At 43.6% G+C, this 15,398-nt stretch overlaps 1 protein-coding gene across 1 annotated transcript in view; it reads left to right on the forward strand.

The window, feature by feature from the left end:
- NDUFV2 (NADH:ubiquinone oxidoreductase core subunit V2) overlaps nt 1–15,398 on the forward strand; it is a 124,483-nt gene that overhangs the window by 84,433 nt on the left and 24,652 nt on the right. The window contains exon 6 of the mRNA XM_085607325.1: nt 4,069–4,178. Within this exon, the coding sequence (XP_085463451.1) occupies nt 4,069–4,178 (110 nt within the window). The remainder of the gene's footprint in view (nt 1–4,068; nt 4,179–15,398) is intronic.

Here is a 15,398-nt window from a genome sequence, read left to right on the forward strand (position 1 = left end):
TCTGATGGCCCTGTGGAGTAAGGGCAGTTGGAGACAGACCTGTAATCCCACCCACCTGGTTTAGATGGGCAGAACTGAAGGTCAGTTTTCACTGTCAGGAAAACCCTGGTGGTAAAACGGCTAAATGTTCCCCTTGCCCTCTCTATGGGAGTGGAGCATTTTCTGTTTTATTTTCCAAAAAGAAAATCCTGCTTCTGGATTTTTTTCTTGAAAATAAAAAAGTATACAGTTTGCTCAGGGCTCTTTTGTTCTTCCTCAGGTCCAGTAGTGTTTTGAAGTAGGTGTCTTGAGATGCTAAATTTCAGCCTGGGTGGGATTGCTCCAGGGCACACAGTAAACAATGGGGTGAAAGTTTCTGGGGCCACCCCTTCCTACTTTGGGCATTTTCAAGATGGCAAATGTCTTTCGAACTTGAGCCTTGAGGGCATGGGCAGAGTGAGGAGAGTACTATAGTAATCCAGATGTCCTCTCACATCTAACACCAAAATCCAGTTTGCAGCAACCACCAGTAAACCCAGAGTCATAAGTGTGGTAGAACTGAAGCGGGGTTTTCCAGCAACCAGACCATGAATACATAAGAGCTGTTTTGGCATCCTGATCCCTTCCTTTCAAGTGTACCCCACGTGTTATATGTAAACTCATCACACATGTTAAGCAGCATTTGAGTAAGTAGTGTCAAAAATATTATCCACAGCCCCCATCCTGCATATTTGGTGAGGTTTGGATGAGTCCTCTCTGGCCATTTAAGTCAACCTATTGTTTTCTTCTGGGAGTCATTTCAAACCTTTTTCACACCTGTTGAAATGCTAGTCACAAGATAGGAGAAAAGCAAATGCAAAATTCACAGTTGAATTGGATTTTAATAAATATTAAATAAAGTTGTTTAATTTTTCTAAGTAGTCCCACTCCTGAGACAAAGTATCAGGATTTTAATCTGCAGTCTGGTTTTCTCTATGGGTCACCCAGCCTTCATAATGTAAAAATAGTTCTTGGGTGCTAGTCACTGTAGGGGCACTTTAACTTTCTACATGCCGTACAATTAAATACCAGTCACCCTGCCTTGTGGTCTTTAAGGCTACGTAGGTGTGACTTTTTAATATGTAAAAGGGAGTTTTTGACCTGTCGAGCGTTTATTTTGACAGGTTGAATTGCAGTTTTTAGAATGCTACAGTCCGGCTACCGTGGCAAGCCTGAAGCCATGTTTGCAGTGCCCCTGTAGTGTATCACACAATAGGTGCTGCAGTCTACTATTGACACAACTTACTGACCCTGGGTACATTTTGTTCCATATATTGGGGTCTTATAGGCAAGCTAAATATGCCAATTAGGAGTAAACCAATTCCATCATTTTGAGAGATGTAGCACCAGCACTTTACCTCTGGTTAGTAAGGGCAAAGTGCTCCATATTATTCTGCAGTCAGTAAAAACAGTTAAAGCAAAAAATCTTGGGGTACACCATCAAAAAATTGTCATTTCCTACATACGCAAAAACAACAATTGATGGACAGAATGCAGAACAATGTCATACATTCACCCCAGTACAGAGATCTGGGCCTAAATCCATCGTTTTTTTGCTCACCATGCCAATCCAGTTTGAACCCAGCCATATGCAAATCAGTCTTGACCCTGTGCCTCATGGGAACAGTCCAGCCCGAACTGCCAAGCCAGGTCCTCACTGGACTGGAAACGAGAATCCTAGGACCGGTTTCGGGGTTTCACCCCTCTTCAGCCAGAATAGCTTGATTCCAGTGGCATGGAGAGCACGGGACTCAGTCTGAGCATACCCGTCCCACTCGGGGGGACAAATGCAAAAACAACAATTGATGGACAGAATGCAGAACAATGTCGTACGTTCACCCCAGTACAGAGATCTGGGCCTAAATCCATCGTTTTTTTGCTCACCATGCCAATCCAGTTTGAACCCAGCCATATGCAAATCAGTCTTGACCCTGTGCCTCATGGGAACAGTCCAGCCCGAACTGCCAAGCCAGGTCCTCACTGGACTGGAAACAAGCATCCTAGGACCGGTTTCGGGGTTTCACCCCTCTTTCACATTCACCAATCAGAAATACTAGAATATGTATGTTGTTTAAAAGGATTTCATGCACAAGCCTTTTGGGACTGTGGCTCTGGATGATATTAAAGTGGTAACATTGCCACTAAAGAGGAGAGCTTCAATTATGTCTGCTTGCCAAACTAGCAAGTTCTGAACTCCTTCACCCACAAAACCTTGAATCCTTTTCCTGAGGACAAGGTTGTGCTGTACACCCATACATTGTTTTTGAAAGGTTTTGAACAGGTATCATTTTCATCAGAAAATGGCTTTCTAGTGTCTGTGCTTTTAAAACTCAATTTTGATTTAGAGAGGGCTAAACCTTGAGGTTAGGATGGCTTTGTGATACACGAATTTGAATCATTCATGTGAGTATTTATTTTTCTGTTAATTTTAGGATTGCTTTTGTTGAGCAGTGCCTTGAAACTATAGTGTTGGGTATTGAAGATTTAAAAAATAGACGGGACAATTCAAATTCAGATCGTGTTCTTTTGCTGTAGTGGGTTATTAGTTAGATATAATGTCCCTTTACAGTGGTATGAAAGAGTTGTGTAATGCATTCAAACTTGTGTTTACCTTTTTAAGTACTCTGCAAAGTTAATAATGCAAAATTATGTCCAGAAGATCAAGATAAATGTGTGGCCTTTCAGAGCAACGCTCAGATGATAGTTTAAGAAGCTTTGTGTGTTGTGTGCCATACTTTCTGCATATTGTATGCAGTTGATATTAGTTGGTTGGACTGATGCCCTGTTGAAACTGTCAGGCAGAGGAACATTTTAAGCTTGATCTGTATCTGCAATCACTAGCTACCATTCCTTTGTATAAGAATAGAGAGGTGCTGGTAAGTTAACCTATGTACATTATGCTCCCTCTGGTACCTTTAGTCCCTTAGCTTTCCCCTTCCTTCATTAAACACACCTGCTCTGCCTTTAACGGTTGTCTGTTTCCTCTGTATAACCTATAAAAAAATAGAACTGACAGATTGAGACAGAATCTATGTGTAGAGAGAGGGGTGCTTAAGCACTCTGGTCTCCTGCATTATATTTAGATCAATTTTCCAGCTTTGTCAAGAAAGAACCGGGTCGACTGACCCTTGCATGTGAAGAAAGGTGGGCGAGGCTGAAAGACCAAGTTCTGGAATTAATACTGTGTGTGACATTATTACTCATTTGTGCTGGAAGTAGGGGTCCTGCAGCACTCTCAAAGTAACCATGCTGAGTTAAAAAGGTGAACGAGTAATTTAAGATGCCTTTAAAGTTTGTTTTTATCTAGTCAAATTTGCTGTGCTTTCAAAGACATAGGTCAAATGTCAGGCCAGGTCTTATGAAATATTATTGCTTATGCTTTTAAAATGGAGATTGGTGTTTACTTTTCTTTCTCTGATTGCAAAGTGAGAGGATTTTGTAAAGCGAACTACGCTGGAATCTTGCCCGCTTGAAATTAAATGCTGAATGAAATCCTGTTTTTCTAGCACACAACATTTTAAATACCTATAAATTAACTGTACAAATATTTCAAAATATATAGGCAGTTAAAGCACAAATGAAGTGCTTTTTGGTAGTTCTGAAGTAAGATGGCAACAAGGATTTTATATAGGATTAAACTAATCAAGACACTTTACTTGGTGATGCGCAATTGACAAATCTCACTGAAATATAATTTCCACACATTACCCTTAGTGTGCTAAACATTTTTATCACTAACACTATGTCTGCTCAGAGTTAGTGGCCATTTAATGTAAAATTTGCGGTCTGTGAATGACCCCAAGATTTAGTAATGTTTTGTCCAGTAGACTTGTTACCACTCTCTTGCTGAATGGTCACATCTCCTTTGCTACACTTTGACGCTTGCCTTTTTCACAATCCCTATGAGGTCAGTGATGTAATATTGATGGTAGCACCCCCACTCTCAAAATTGTTCTAGCACCACTGTTATTACTCTGCTGTTTTATTAAAATGTAAATTATCATGTTTGCTAAATAATCATTTCTAACTCACTTTCTAAAATATTTTTAGGCATAAAGGTCGGAGAAACAACGCCTGACAAAATGTTTACTTTGATAGAAGTTGAATGTCTGGGAGCCTGTGTAAATGCACCGATGGTACAAATCAATGATAACTATTATGTAAGTCAATTTGTCTACCTTCCTTTTATTAAAATGTGCAGTTTTATTAACTCCTGTTTGGTATTGACCTGTAATTTAATCACTCCACCATAATTTTATTGACTCTCCTCCTCTTCTCGACAATGTTATAAAGCTTGCCCATTTGTTTCAAACATTTCTTTCTGTGTGAAGTTGATCAAGTGAAAGTTTCTAAACTGATACATATTAGGAATTTTGTTGTAACCAATATATATCAAAACACATGAAATATACTATGTTTAAACATTGTGTAAAAGAGCAAAATCAACTTTAGTCATGCAAAATACTATATAAAGAAAATCGAGGAAGGACGTCCGTATCGCGCAGGATAAAGTAGCAGGAAAACACTGAGTGTCAATGCCAACACAGTTTTCCCACTTAACTTAGAATGCTATGGCAGTACCTGGCCTGAAAAATAGCTTATTACTTTGACAACAGTTGCAACAAACATGATATTCATTCATTGATTTGCAACAGTTTGATGGACTTCGGTTTCATACATTTATCTTTCTGGTCACTCAAAGGGTCTTCTAAGCACGCATTCAGTTAGGGAGTGAAAGTTTTTTTTTTTAACCAGAACAGCAAATGTTGACGGTGGGTAGTGATGTGAAATAAAGCTTAAATAAATCCAAATGTCTTGTCAGCACTCCAAAATGTTGCCACAGAAAATTAAACTATCATAGGAAAGGCATGTAGAGTTACTAAACGTCTAACAGCAGCGTCATACTTTTATTTTTTGCAATACTCTAATGTAGCCGGGATTTGTGGTTTATTTTTTTTGTTGTGCTGTATGTTTCCCATGTGTAAATGCCTGACGAAAATGCAGATTTGTTTTCTCTTCCGAGATGTGTACACCAAAGTCAATTCAAATTAGTACAATATTTGTCAAAGACCCATGAGTCTGATCTGCATATTTATTGGATACATCTTCCGATAGACTTCTCACTGTAACATTTATCCCTTCCAAGCTTCATAGTGCTCCAAAAAAAGGTATACCAGCACTACCGCCTAGCTCTGTGCGGCTTCTGCAGCAGCTCAATTTTCATACATGACATGGCTTCTCAGTATGGGTTTCCAGAGACCTTATTTGTGTCTCCTAGACTACACTTCTCACAGTGACTAAGTGAAATGTCTTCTCCCAAGCTTTCCAACTTTTCAGGTCTCCATGAGAACTGCAGGTAGTATTTCTGATCAAGTTCAATGCAGTAGTCTGTGATTTTTGTGCCTCTGCAACAAAGACCATCCGGGAGAGAAGTCATGTTTCTGATTAAGGCCTGCATGGAGACATCTAAGCGATCTCCTTCTCCCACAGTCAACTCACCTAAGAGAACTATCTACTAAAAGATTTTCCAAAAACACGGCATAGAAAGGAGAAACTCTTCCTCTGAGAAACTGTAAGGCTCCCAAAACAGTTCAGTTTCAATATTAGTTCCCTGATGCCAAACTCTCTTCCCTTTCATCAGAGCATAGCTCAAGATTGAAAAGGCCGAGACTAGAGTTTCTGGGTTCTCCAGCTATGAATATTTGATAGGTTTGCTTACATGAATCACCCTAGTCTTCGAACTGGGAATCCCACTGTAACATTACAATAGCATTCTATTGTTAAAGCCCAGGAGGCAGTCAACATTGCCATCTAATTATCCTGCCTACCTCATTGAAAAAGAACCAGACTTCTACCAGTGAGGTGAAAGCACACTGAAAGCCAGACCCCCCCAGTTGCAACTGTCCCAAAAACATCTGCTGCACATTGCATGTGAAGGGAGTCCGTTTGAGTTCTCCTCACATTCCAGTCTCTTATGAATGTAAATTGTTTCCAACAATTCTTATAGCTTTTTAGCAGACTTTTTCTGGGGAACTTGCTTCACACTGAGTTTAAGCTACGTTGCCTGAATCTGCAAAAAAAGGGGGGAGGGGAGAAACTATCTTTTCAGGGCTTTCTGTTTTTGTCAAAAAAAGACACTCTTCTCTGGTGATCCTCACAAAGAATGTTATTGCCTATATCCCGTCCATACAGCAATAGATTGCAAGATTTGTGGAATATGCTCTACTAAGACCCTTTAAGACATGGATAGAAGGTTACTTCTGTGGCTCCAGATGTTTAAGGCCACTGCTACAGGTGAAGGCTGACACCTTTTCTAAGTCTCTTAAATTGCCTCAGAAAGGCTCAGTCAGAGCATAAAACATCTCGAAGAAGTTTCTCAAGCGGAAGAATATTGAACTTCAAAAACACTCCCAAAAAAACAGAGGGGGAAAAACAAGACATTGGAGTCCATCTCCTGAAGCATTCATGAGGTAAAAAAACACACCATCTTTCGACACTGTCAGTACCAAGACAGGCGACCTCACTTTCTGCATTGTAGGAGCCTCACCGACAGTCATGAACATATGATATTCCCCTCTGTGTGTGGGGACCCTGAACACTTCTTCCAAGATTGTAGTATTGTAAAATCTTCAGCTAGAAGTGCGCACTTGACGTTTTCGTAAAATTTAGGTCTCCTCTGCAATTTAAAACATGCCAGATTTTCCTGAAAATGTTCTCTCAAAAGAATACATTTAAACTGTAAAAAAAAAAAAAGAAGTTTACTGTGGAGCACCTAGCTGTAATAAAAAAGAATACTTAATCCAGTATTGGAACTTTCATAGATTCCCATGCTTGAATCATTCCCCGTCGTCAAGATGGGAGTACCCTGTATATATCAAAATAGTAGTACAAATCACTACAAATAAGAAACTAGGCCTAGGCCCATTCTAGTTTTGTAACATATCCACCTCTTTTTATAAAAAAGACCAAATAAAATCAACAACCAATCAGATTAGCCTCATCCTCTAGAACCTTCCTGAGAGATCCTCAGATTTTCTACCGCATGTTGTGCTAGGGAGTCTCCACTGAGCTCTGCTCAGGGTTTTCCTTGTTACTTCTAGTACTAGAGTTTTTTCAAGAGCTTTTCTTCATCTTGGTTCTTCATCTTAATTCAACATGTCTGAGAAGGAGAAAAAAGGCCTTTTTAGAGCTTGTGCTACCTGCTCGAAGAAGAGGCTTTATGTAGATGATCCTCACAAGGACTGCATCTATTGCCTGTATCCAGATCATAAGGCCAAGGACTGCAAGGCATGCCGTTCTTTTATCACCAAAACCTTGAGGGACCGTGAGGGTCGTCTCCTGACCTGGCTCCAGAAGTTGAAATCCAGGAGGGAGCCTGTTTCCAGCGACAACAGTGATGGGTCATCAGCTGCATCTTGTATAAGATCTCAAAAAAAGGGGGAGATCAGACCCTTCTTCTTCTGAAGACTGTCCTGGGAAAGCCTCTAAAAAGACCTCTCTGGGGTCTGACAGGCAAAGTCCAGACAAATCTCCTCACCGAGGTGTAAAGGAGAGGGAAGGACTTTCTACTGGGGAGACTGTAGTGAGGAAGTCGAGCTCTGTTCCTCCTTCTCCTCCTCCTCACAGAAAAAAGGACTTCAAAAAGCCCTCCTCTGTTCCCTCTGAGGAAAAACATGTGAAGATAATTCTGCCGTCGACGCCGCTGCCGACGACCCCGTCGACGAAGAAACTGTCATCGTCTTTGTTGACACGTAGCGAGAAGGTAAAATCTCCTCGTTCTTCTTTGACTCCGACGACGGGATCGTCGACGAGCGTTTCCTTATCTTCTTCGTCGACGGTAGTGAAGTCTGATGCGGCGTCATCAGTCATGGCGAAGATGTTGTCGACGACTTTGAGGATGTCGACGGCTGTGATTCAGACGACCTCGACGGTCAAGACTATAGTATCGTCAACGGGACCGTCGATGACATCTACATCGACGACGACTTTGTAGACGATGGATTTAATTTCTGCTGTTACCATCAGAAAATGGCACATTACTCTGGAGCTCACTTCCCCAAGCAAAGTGACTCCTCTTCTGCCTACCGGCCTTCTAGAGGAGGAGTAGGAGGATGAAGAAGGTCCGTATGGCTATGCACATAGTCCTTCTGAACTGCACTTTAAATGCCAGGACTTGGATTCTGAGGAAGGGTATGATGACCAGCAGGAGTATGATCCTCCTCAAGACTATCATGGAGGTTATAAGGAGGAAATGGTCTGTATGCCATCCTCCTTGATCTCTGACTTACAGTTCATGCTTTCTGACTATAAAAAGAGGTTTCCAACGCCATCTCCGGTACAGGAGCTTGTTTCAGCTCCCGCTCTTCCGCCAGCGGAGCCTTCCACGCCTCGGCTACCGCCACCTCCACTGCAATTGATAGTGGATCCACCGCCTTCAGTTCCTCCAGTCCAGGATGACACCTTGGATGAGGACCAGGGTCAGGCTGATCTTCCGGATACGGATAGAGAGTGGGATGATTACATTATCCCTACTCCTGCTTCCCCTTCTCCGGTGCCAGTGGATTCTCCACCTGGGGACATTGGTGGTTTCCATAATTTGTTGAAAAGGGCAGCTAAAAGGTTTGATCTGCCTATGCCATCGGTACAGTCGGAATGTTTCCTGTACGACTTAAAAGATCGGTGAGGACAATCCCTATTGTTAGTCACGTTTGGGAAGAGGGGCTCAAGGCTGCGGTAGTCCCGGTGCTTCCTCGTTTAGAAAAGATATAGAAGGCCCCGGAGGACTGCCTGGTGAGCCAACCAAAGCCGGACTCAGTTATTTCCCAGGCAGCACAGAGGAAATCGAGAAATCCAGCGGCACCTTTAACAACGCCTCCAGATAAGGAAGGCAGACGCTTGGACAATGCTGGCAAGAGGTTCTCATCAATGTCCAGCCTACTCGTCAAAGCAGCTAATGCCTTAGCCATCTTAGGGCGCTACGACCACCAGATGTGGTGTGACCTCTTACCCCCCTCCTCCTATTTAGACAAACTGCCTGAGGACAGCAAGGCCGAAGCTCAAAAGATTCTCCAGGAAGGAGAGAGAGCCTCATCGGAGGTAATCGACTGCGCAATGGATATTGCAACAACTGCGTTCCGTTCCCTGGCTGGAGCGGCAGTCCTACGACGCCAAGGATAGCTCCGTGCAACCTCGTTCAGACCGGGGGTTCAAAACAAGATTTTAGATCTTCCCTTTGATGGTGAGGTGCTCTTCAGCAAACCTATAGACAATGCGCTACAGGACATTAAAAAGGACACGGACACTGCGCGGTCATTGGGGATGCTACAATACCGCAAAGTCCCCTTTCGGGGTGCAAGAGGCGGAGGTCATCCCTTTATATAGAGGAAGATACCAGCAATACCGGTACTCCTCGTACACGCCTGCCTCACGGTCCTACCGTCCGCAGTATAACCAGCGGCAGAGTCAGTCCTCATCTTATTCAAGAGCCACGAACCGAGGAAGAGCAGGACGCCAGGGGAAGAAGTCATCTAGGCGCAAATAGCGGCTGCCTAGCTCAGTCTACTGTTCCTCCCCCTCATGTAATACCTGTGGGGGGCAGGATATCGCAATACTTCCAAGAATGGCAACGAATAACATCTGATCGTTGGGTTCTCAATATCATCCAATTTGGCCACACATTGGAGTTTGTCCATCCTCCTCCAACCAAAGCCCCTCGCGCCACAGCAACAAAACATCTTCGTCTCCTGCAGTTGGAGGTCTAACGGATGCTGCAGAAAGATGTGATCAAACCGGTTCCCATCTCACAGAGGGGAAAGGGATTCTACTCCCGGTTCTTTCTAGTTCACAAGACTGTGGAAAAGTGGTGCCCTATTCTAGATCTGAGGGAGCTCAACACCTATCTCATCAAACAATCGTTTCGAATGGTCTCCTTACAGGAAATCCTTCGTCTTTTAAATTCAGGGGATTTCATGGCCAATCTAGATCTTGAGGATGCATATTTTCATGTTCCCATTCATCCATCCCACAGAAAGTTCCTTCGCTTCACAGTAGCCAAGAGCCACTTCCAATTCAAGGTCCTACCCTTCGGCCTCAGATTGGCACCAAGAGTCTTTACAAAGATACTAGCCCCGGTGGCAACTTTTCTGAGGAAACAGCAGCACCAGGTTTTCCCTTACTTGGACAACTGGCTGCTAAAGGCTCCTACCAAATAGGCAGCCGAGGGGTCGGTAACAGATTGTACACAGCTGTTCAAGAGCCTGGGTCTTTCACTCAATGCAGTAAAATCAAATTTGTGCCCTTCAAGGAGCGACAAATTCCTAGGAGCCATATTGGACACGTCTCAGACCAAAGCTTTCCCTACAATTGAAAGGCAAGCAAAGCTTAGATCAATGGCCCACCTGCTTCGAAAAAGTAGGTCACTTTCAGTTCACCTCTGGGATCCATTTCGTCCTGCATTCCTCTGATTCCTCACTGCAGGTTACGAGTGCGCCCTCTTCTGGAACAACTGGACTTACAGTGGCGCCAGGCGGACCGATCTTTCGAAGATGTAATCACAGTGACTGCGTCAATGAGGGAAGCTGCCTCATGGTGGACTCGCAAAGAGAACATTTCCCAAGGTCTCTCCTTCATGGTCACCCCAGATCCTCAAATTATCACAACAGACTCATCACTGGAGGCCCTGGGAGCGGTCCTACAGGACCTCCAGATACGTGGGCGGTGGTTGGTCCACTAACGTCTTTTACACATCAATCTACTGGAACTTGGGGCGATTTGCCTGGCCTTGCAGGCTTTCCCCCCAAGGATAAGGAGTTCATCAGTCTTAATACGTACCGACAATACTACGGCCATGCATTACATCAACAAGCAGGGCGGCACAAGATCTTGTCTGCTATCAGCAGAAGCTCAGGCTGTCTGGGAATGGGCAATCTTGCATGGAGTCGCACTGAAGGTGGAGCATCTCCCAGGGACGCTAAACGAGACAGCAGACTCTCTAGCAGACTGAAATCAGTCAGCCACGAATGGGAGTTGGATCAGCAGACTCTAGACAAAAGTTTTTGTCAATGGGGCAGACCAGCCATAGATCTCTTTGCTACTCCGACGGACAAGAAATGCCGGTTCTACGCAAGATGGCATCACCATCGGGGATCCTTGGGGAATGCGTTTTCTATGGCATGGTCAGGCGCCTTTGTTTACACTTTTCCCCCCAATCCCACTGATCCCAAAGCTTCTAAAGAAGTTGAAGACTGAACCATGCAAGATGATTCTAATAGCGCCGTCTTGGCCTCGCCAGTACTGATTCACGGAGCTGCTTCTATCCCTGAAGCATCCGGTGCCTTTGGAATCGATCCCATCTCTGTTGACAATGTCCCGGGGCCAAGTGTTGCATCCGGATCCCCGATCCCTGAAATTATCGGCGTGGCTCCTGAGCACAGATAATTTCTCAATGTAAGGCTCTCTGCAGAATGTAGGGACATTCTCTCTCAAGCTTGGGCTCAAAGTACAAACAAAACTTACAAGCTGAAGTAGAAGAGGTTTTGCCACTGGTACATGACTTGGAGGTTCACCCATTTTCCTCCTCTGCTCATGAAATCCTTCCTTACATTCTTTCTTTGGTGAAAGCAGGTCTGGCTCATTCATCTATTAAAGTTCATCTCGCAGCCATTTCTCGATTCAGGAGGACAACCTCTGGCCCTTCGCTCTGGTCGGCGAGGATTGTTAAGCAGTTTATGAAAGGCCTTTTTCGAGCCTTCCCTCCAGTGAATCCTCCTCCACCACTATGGCACCTGAATCTAGTCTTGTCCCAGCTCATGAAGCATCCATTCGAACCTATACATAAATCAGACTTGAAATTCCTCTTTTGGAATGTGGCTCTTCTTCTAGCCTTGACTTCAGCTAGGAGGATCAGCGAGTTACAGGCACTCACCATTCAGGAGCCCTTCCTTCAATCCAAGAATGAAACCGTTCTACTCTGTACCAGCCCCAAGTTCATCCCAAAGGTACCTTTGGACGTTCATTTAAATGAACCAGTGATACTAAAGTCTTTTTTCCTTCAGCCTATGACTCCGGCTGAAAGGTCTTTTCACTCATTGGATATTCAACGTTGCCTGAAGTTCTTTCTTCAGAGAACTAAGGATTATAGAAAATCACTTCAGCTCTTTGTGGTTTATAGCGCTCCTCGTAAAGGATTTCCCCTTTCCAAGCAGGGGATTGCACATTGGATTTCAAGCGCTATCAAATATTGTCATCAATCAGCGGGGAAGCCGCTTCAGGGGAAGGTCCGTGCTCACTCCACGAGGGAGATCTCTTCTTCTACGGCCCTCTTTGTGGGAGTGCCTATCCGGGACATCTGCAGGGCGGCAACCTGGAAGAGGACTTGTGAAGCTAGGAGTGATTACTGCTTGGATTCTTCAATGCGCAGCGACGCTGCAGTGGGTCGAGCAGTCCTGAGGAACCTCTTTCAATAAGCGGTGAGCTTTCCCGCTCATCCCTCCTTCCTTTTTTCTTTATACTTTCTTCATATATTCTTTATTGAAGTTTAATGAGTGCTTATTTCTAAAACGCATGAAGATATGTTATTTACTCTGATTTTTGAGATTATCTTCTGTCTCTGCAAAAAAAAAAAAAAGGAAATAATCGGTAACGTCTAAAACTGATATTTACCTGATATTTATTGTTTACTGGAGTAAGAAAACAAGTTACTTACTTGTAACTTTAGTTCTCCAGTATTGGAAACTTTCATAGATTCGCATGCGACCCACCCTCCTCCCCTGGGAAAGCTCGACCTTCTGAATTTTATGGTTATACTGTGGCACTACGGCTACGAAAATCTGAGGGTCTGAGATTCACTCAGGAAGGTTCTAGAGGGTGAGGCTAATCTGATATGTTGTTGATTTTATTTGGTCTCTTTTACAAAAAGAGGTGGATATGTTACAAAACTAGAATGGTCCTAGGCCAAATTTGTAGTGATTTGTAATAATATTTTTATATATATACCGGGGACTCCCATCTCGACAACGGGGAATGATTCAAGCATGTGAATCTATGAACGTTTCCAATACTGGAAAATTAAATTTACAGGTAAGTAACTTGTTTTCATCCTCAGAACATGACCTTTCAACCTTCCTCCAACAAAGAGTAAAAAAAAACAAAAGGCACCCGTAATGTTAAAAGTGCACCAGGATAAATAATGCACACTTCCTTCAAGAAGCCAGTAGGTTCTATCCCCCATCATGCACTGGCAGTTTAACCCCCAATCCCGTTTTTTTCCTGGATCATTCTGACTGGAGCAGAGGAGAAAAGTCCTTAGATCAGAGTTTCCCAAACTGTGGGTCACGTCCCACAGGTGCGTTCTACAACCAATGTTTGGGTTGCAAATGTACAAACAATAAATAAAGAAGCCTTTAAATTATCTATTCATCTGGTCACATCCGCTGAGTCTCAGGGCCACATGTCAGCCTATGTCCTCTGACAGAGTGCTGCTCATATTTTTGGGCCTCGGCTCTAGACAGTGCATGCACTGTCTCAAAAGATGTGTATCTACTTTGTGAGCTTCAGCACACTCGTAGGCTTCCCATTTTCTGGCTTCATTTACTCTTCTGTTCTTCTTCCCCATTTGTCCATGGCATGCATGCGTCATGTCTCTTCTTGTGTTGAGCCCTCCCTGTGAGCAGGGACCAATTGGTAATCTCCATATACAGAGGCCATTTTAGGAAATGTTTTCCGGACTAAGTTTTTCTTTGGTTAATGGCGCTTTTCACAAGCACTCATGTTTACATTTACTCCAAGCTTTTTTCTAAACAGGCCTGTAAATTGTGCTTTTCACACACACGTGTTTACAATTACTCCTAGTGATTCAAAACAGGCCTGTAAATCTTGTCCTTATCTCATCACTTTACTTTGCATTCCGGTGTTGCTCGACTGTCTCCCAATCCCCTCCTGATACGCAGCTTGACCTTTCCACCCGCCCTATCCCTGCTTGCCTTGTGCGCGAGTGCTCGTAACAAAGGGTCCCCAGCTTTCATTTACTAGAACACATAATAGGCGATAGAAAAGCTAGTCTATTGGAATACATTATTTAACAAATTGTTTAATGAACACGGTTCCCTTAACTCAGTGTCTGACATGCTCCCCGCGCACAACTTCATTTAATTTGCAGAAATGGCATCTGTGAAGGAAGTGTGCCCAGATACAGGAAGCTGTGCATCAAAAACACTAACATTCTGGAACGTGTGGACTGACCACTTTTCTAAGCCTTTTGAATTATGCAAAACTGTAAACGAAGGGAATGCTAATAGATTTTGGATGGGGGCTTGCATGCAGGAGTATCGCTCAGCCATTAATGTACAACTTGATTACCTTTTCTATGCATGCTTTACAACAAACACTTCCGGTGCTAGGGATGTTCCTGCAGTAGGTGCACTAGAACAAATCCTGCAAAGCAAAAGTAAACCGCTCCATGTCTCCCGTAAAATTAGCTGGGACATGAACATGGAAGAAAGACACCAAAGCAGTTTTGTGAAACAACTAAAGTGCTGGCTTTATACCAGTAACACTGATGAGTGCAATGCGATGCACAGTGATGACATAACGACCAACACCACCTACGGGACCGTTCTTCGGCTGAGAATCTGTATATCCATAAAACTAGTCCCAGCACCGTAGACAAATACATTAACATTGCCAACACCTGTAGCTCTCGGATTGCCGAAACCTATTGGCTTTGCCAATGCTTGTTTAACATTGGCATTGGAGTTTACAAACTTTGCTGCCAGAGATAGAAAAGTAGAGTGCTGCAGTACAGGGAGAAGGAAAATCTGTGGCATGTCATGTTTTTTGTAACACAGCAAAATGTAGATACTTGTGAACTGTACACATTCAGCAGTTAGGAAAGCAAAATGAAGCACATTGTTTTTGGAATTCTGAAGTGTGTTGGAAACTTTTTTTTTTTTGGTCCTCGTATTACCTTTGGTTTCTGCAAACTCAGGCTGTCTTACAATTGGTATCCGGCCCCCAGCCTGCTGCATTTGTTATGGACCCACCGCACTTACCTGGGCTGAAACACCCATCTCCATAACAGTCCATAGTCGTTATCATGAGGCCACTCGATTTACCACTTCCGACATGCCACTCTACCTGGAGAACTCAGCCCATATCCTTTTCGTCCCACCAGGATTGCTTTCCACATCTAGAGGCCAAGTCCAGTGTACCTTTTAACCAGTCTGTTGGAGGCAGAGGTAAAGGGTCTGTCCACCGTTGGCAGATCTCCCTTCAAGCGAGAAGTAGGAGCTAAAACAAGCCCCACTGCGATTTCCTCAACAGGCTGCATGATGCCATATCAACCCCCATTAGAGCCAGCGAGAACTCCAGTTAATTTTGACCCC

The sequence above is a fragment of the Triturus cristatus genome, chromosome 5_2 (assembly GCF_964204655.1).
Source record: "Triturus cristatus chromosome 5_2, aTriCri1.1, whole genome shotgun sequence".
Taxonomy (NCBI): Eukaryota; Metazoa; Chordata; class Amphibia; order Caudata; family Salamandridae; genus Triturus; species Triturus cristatus.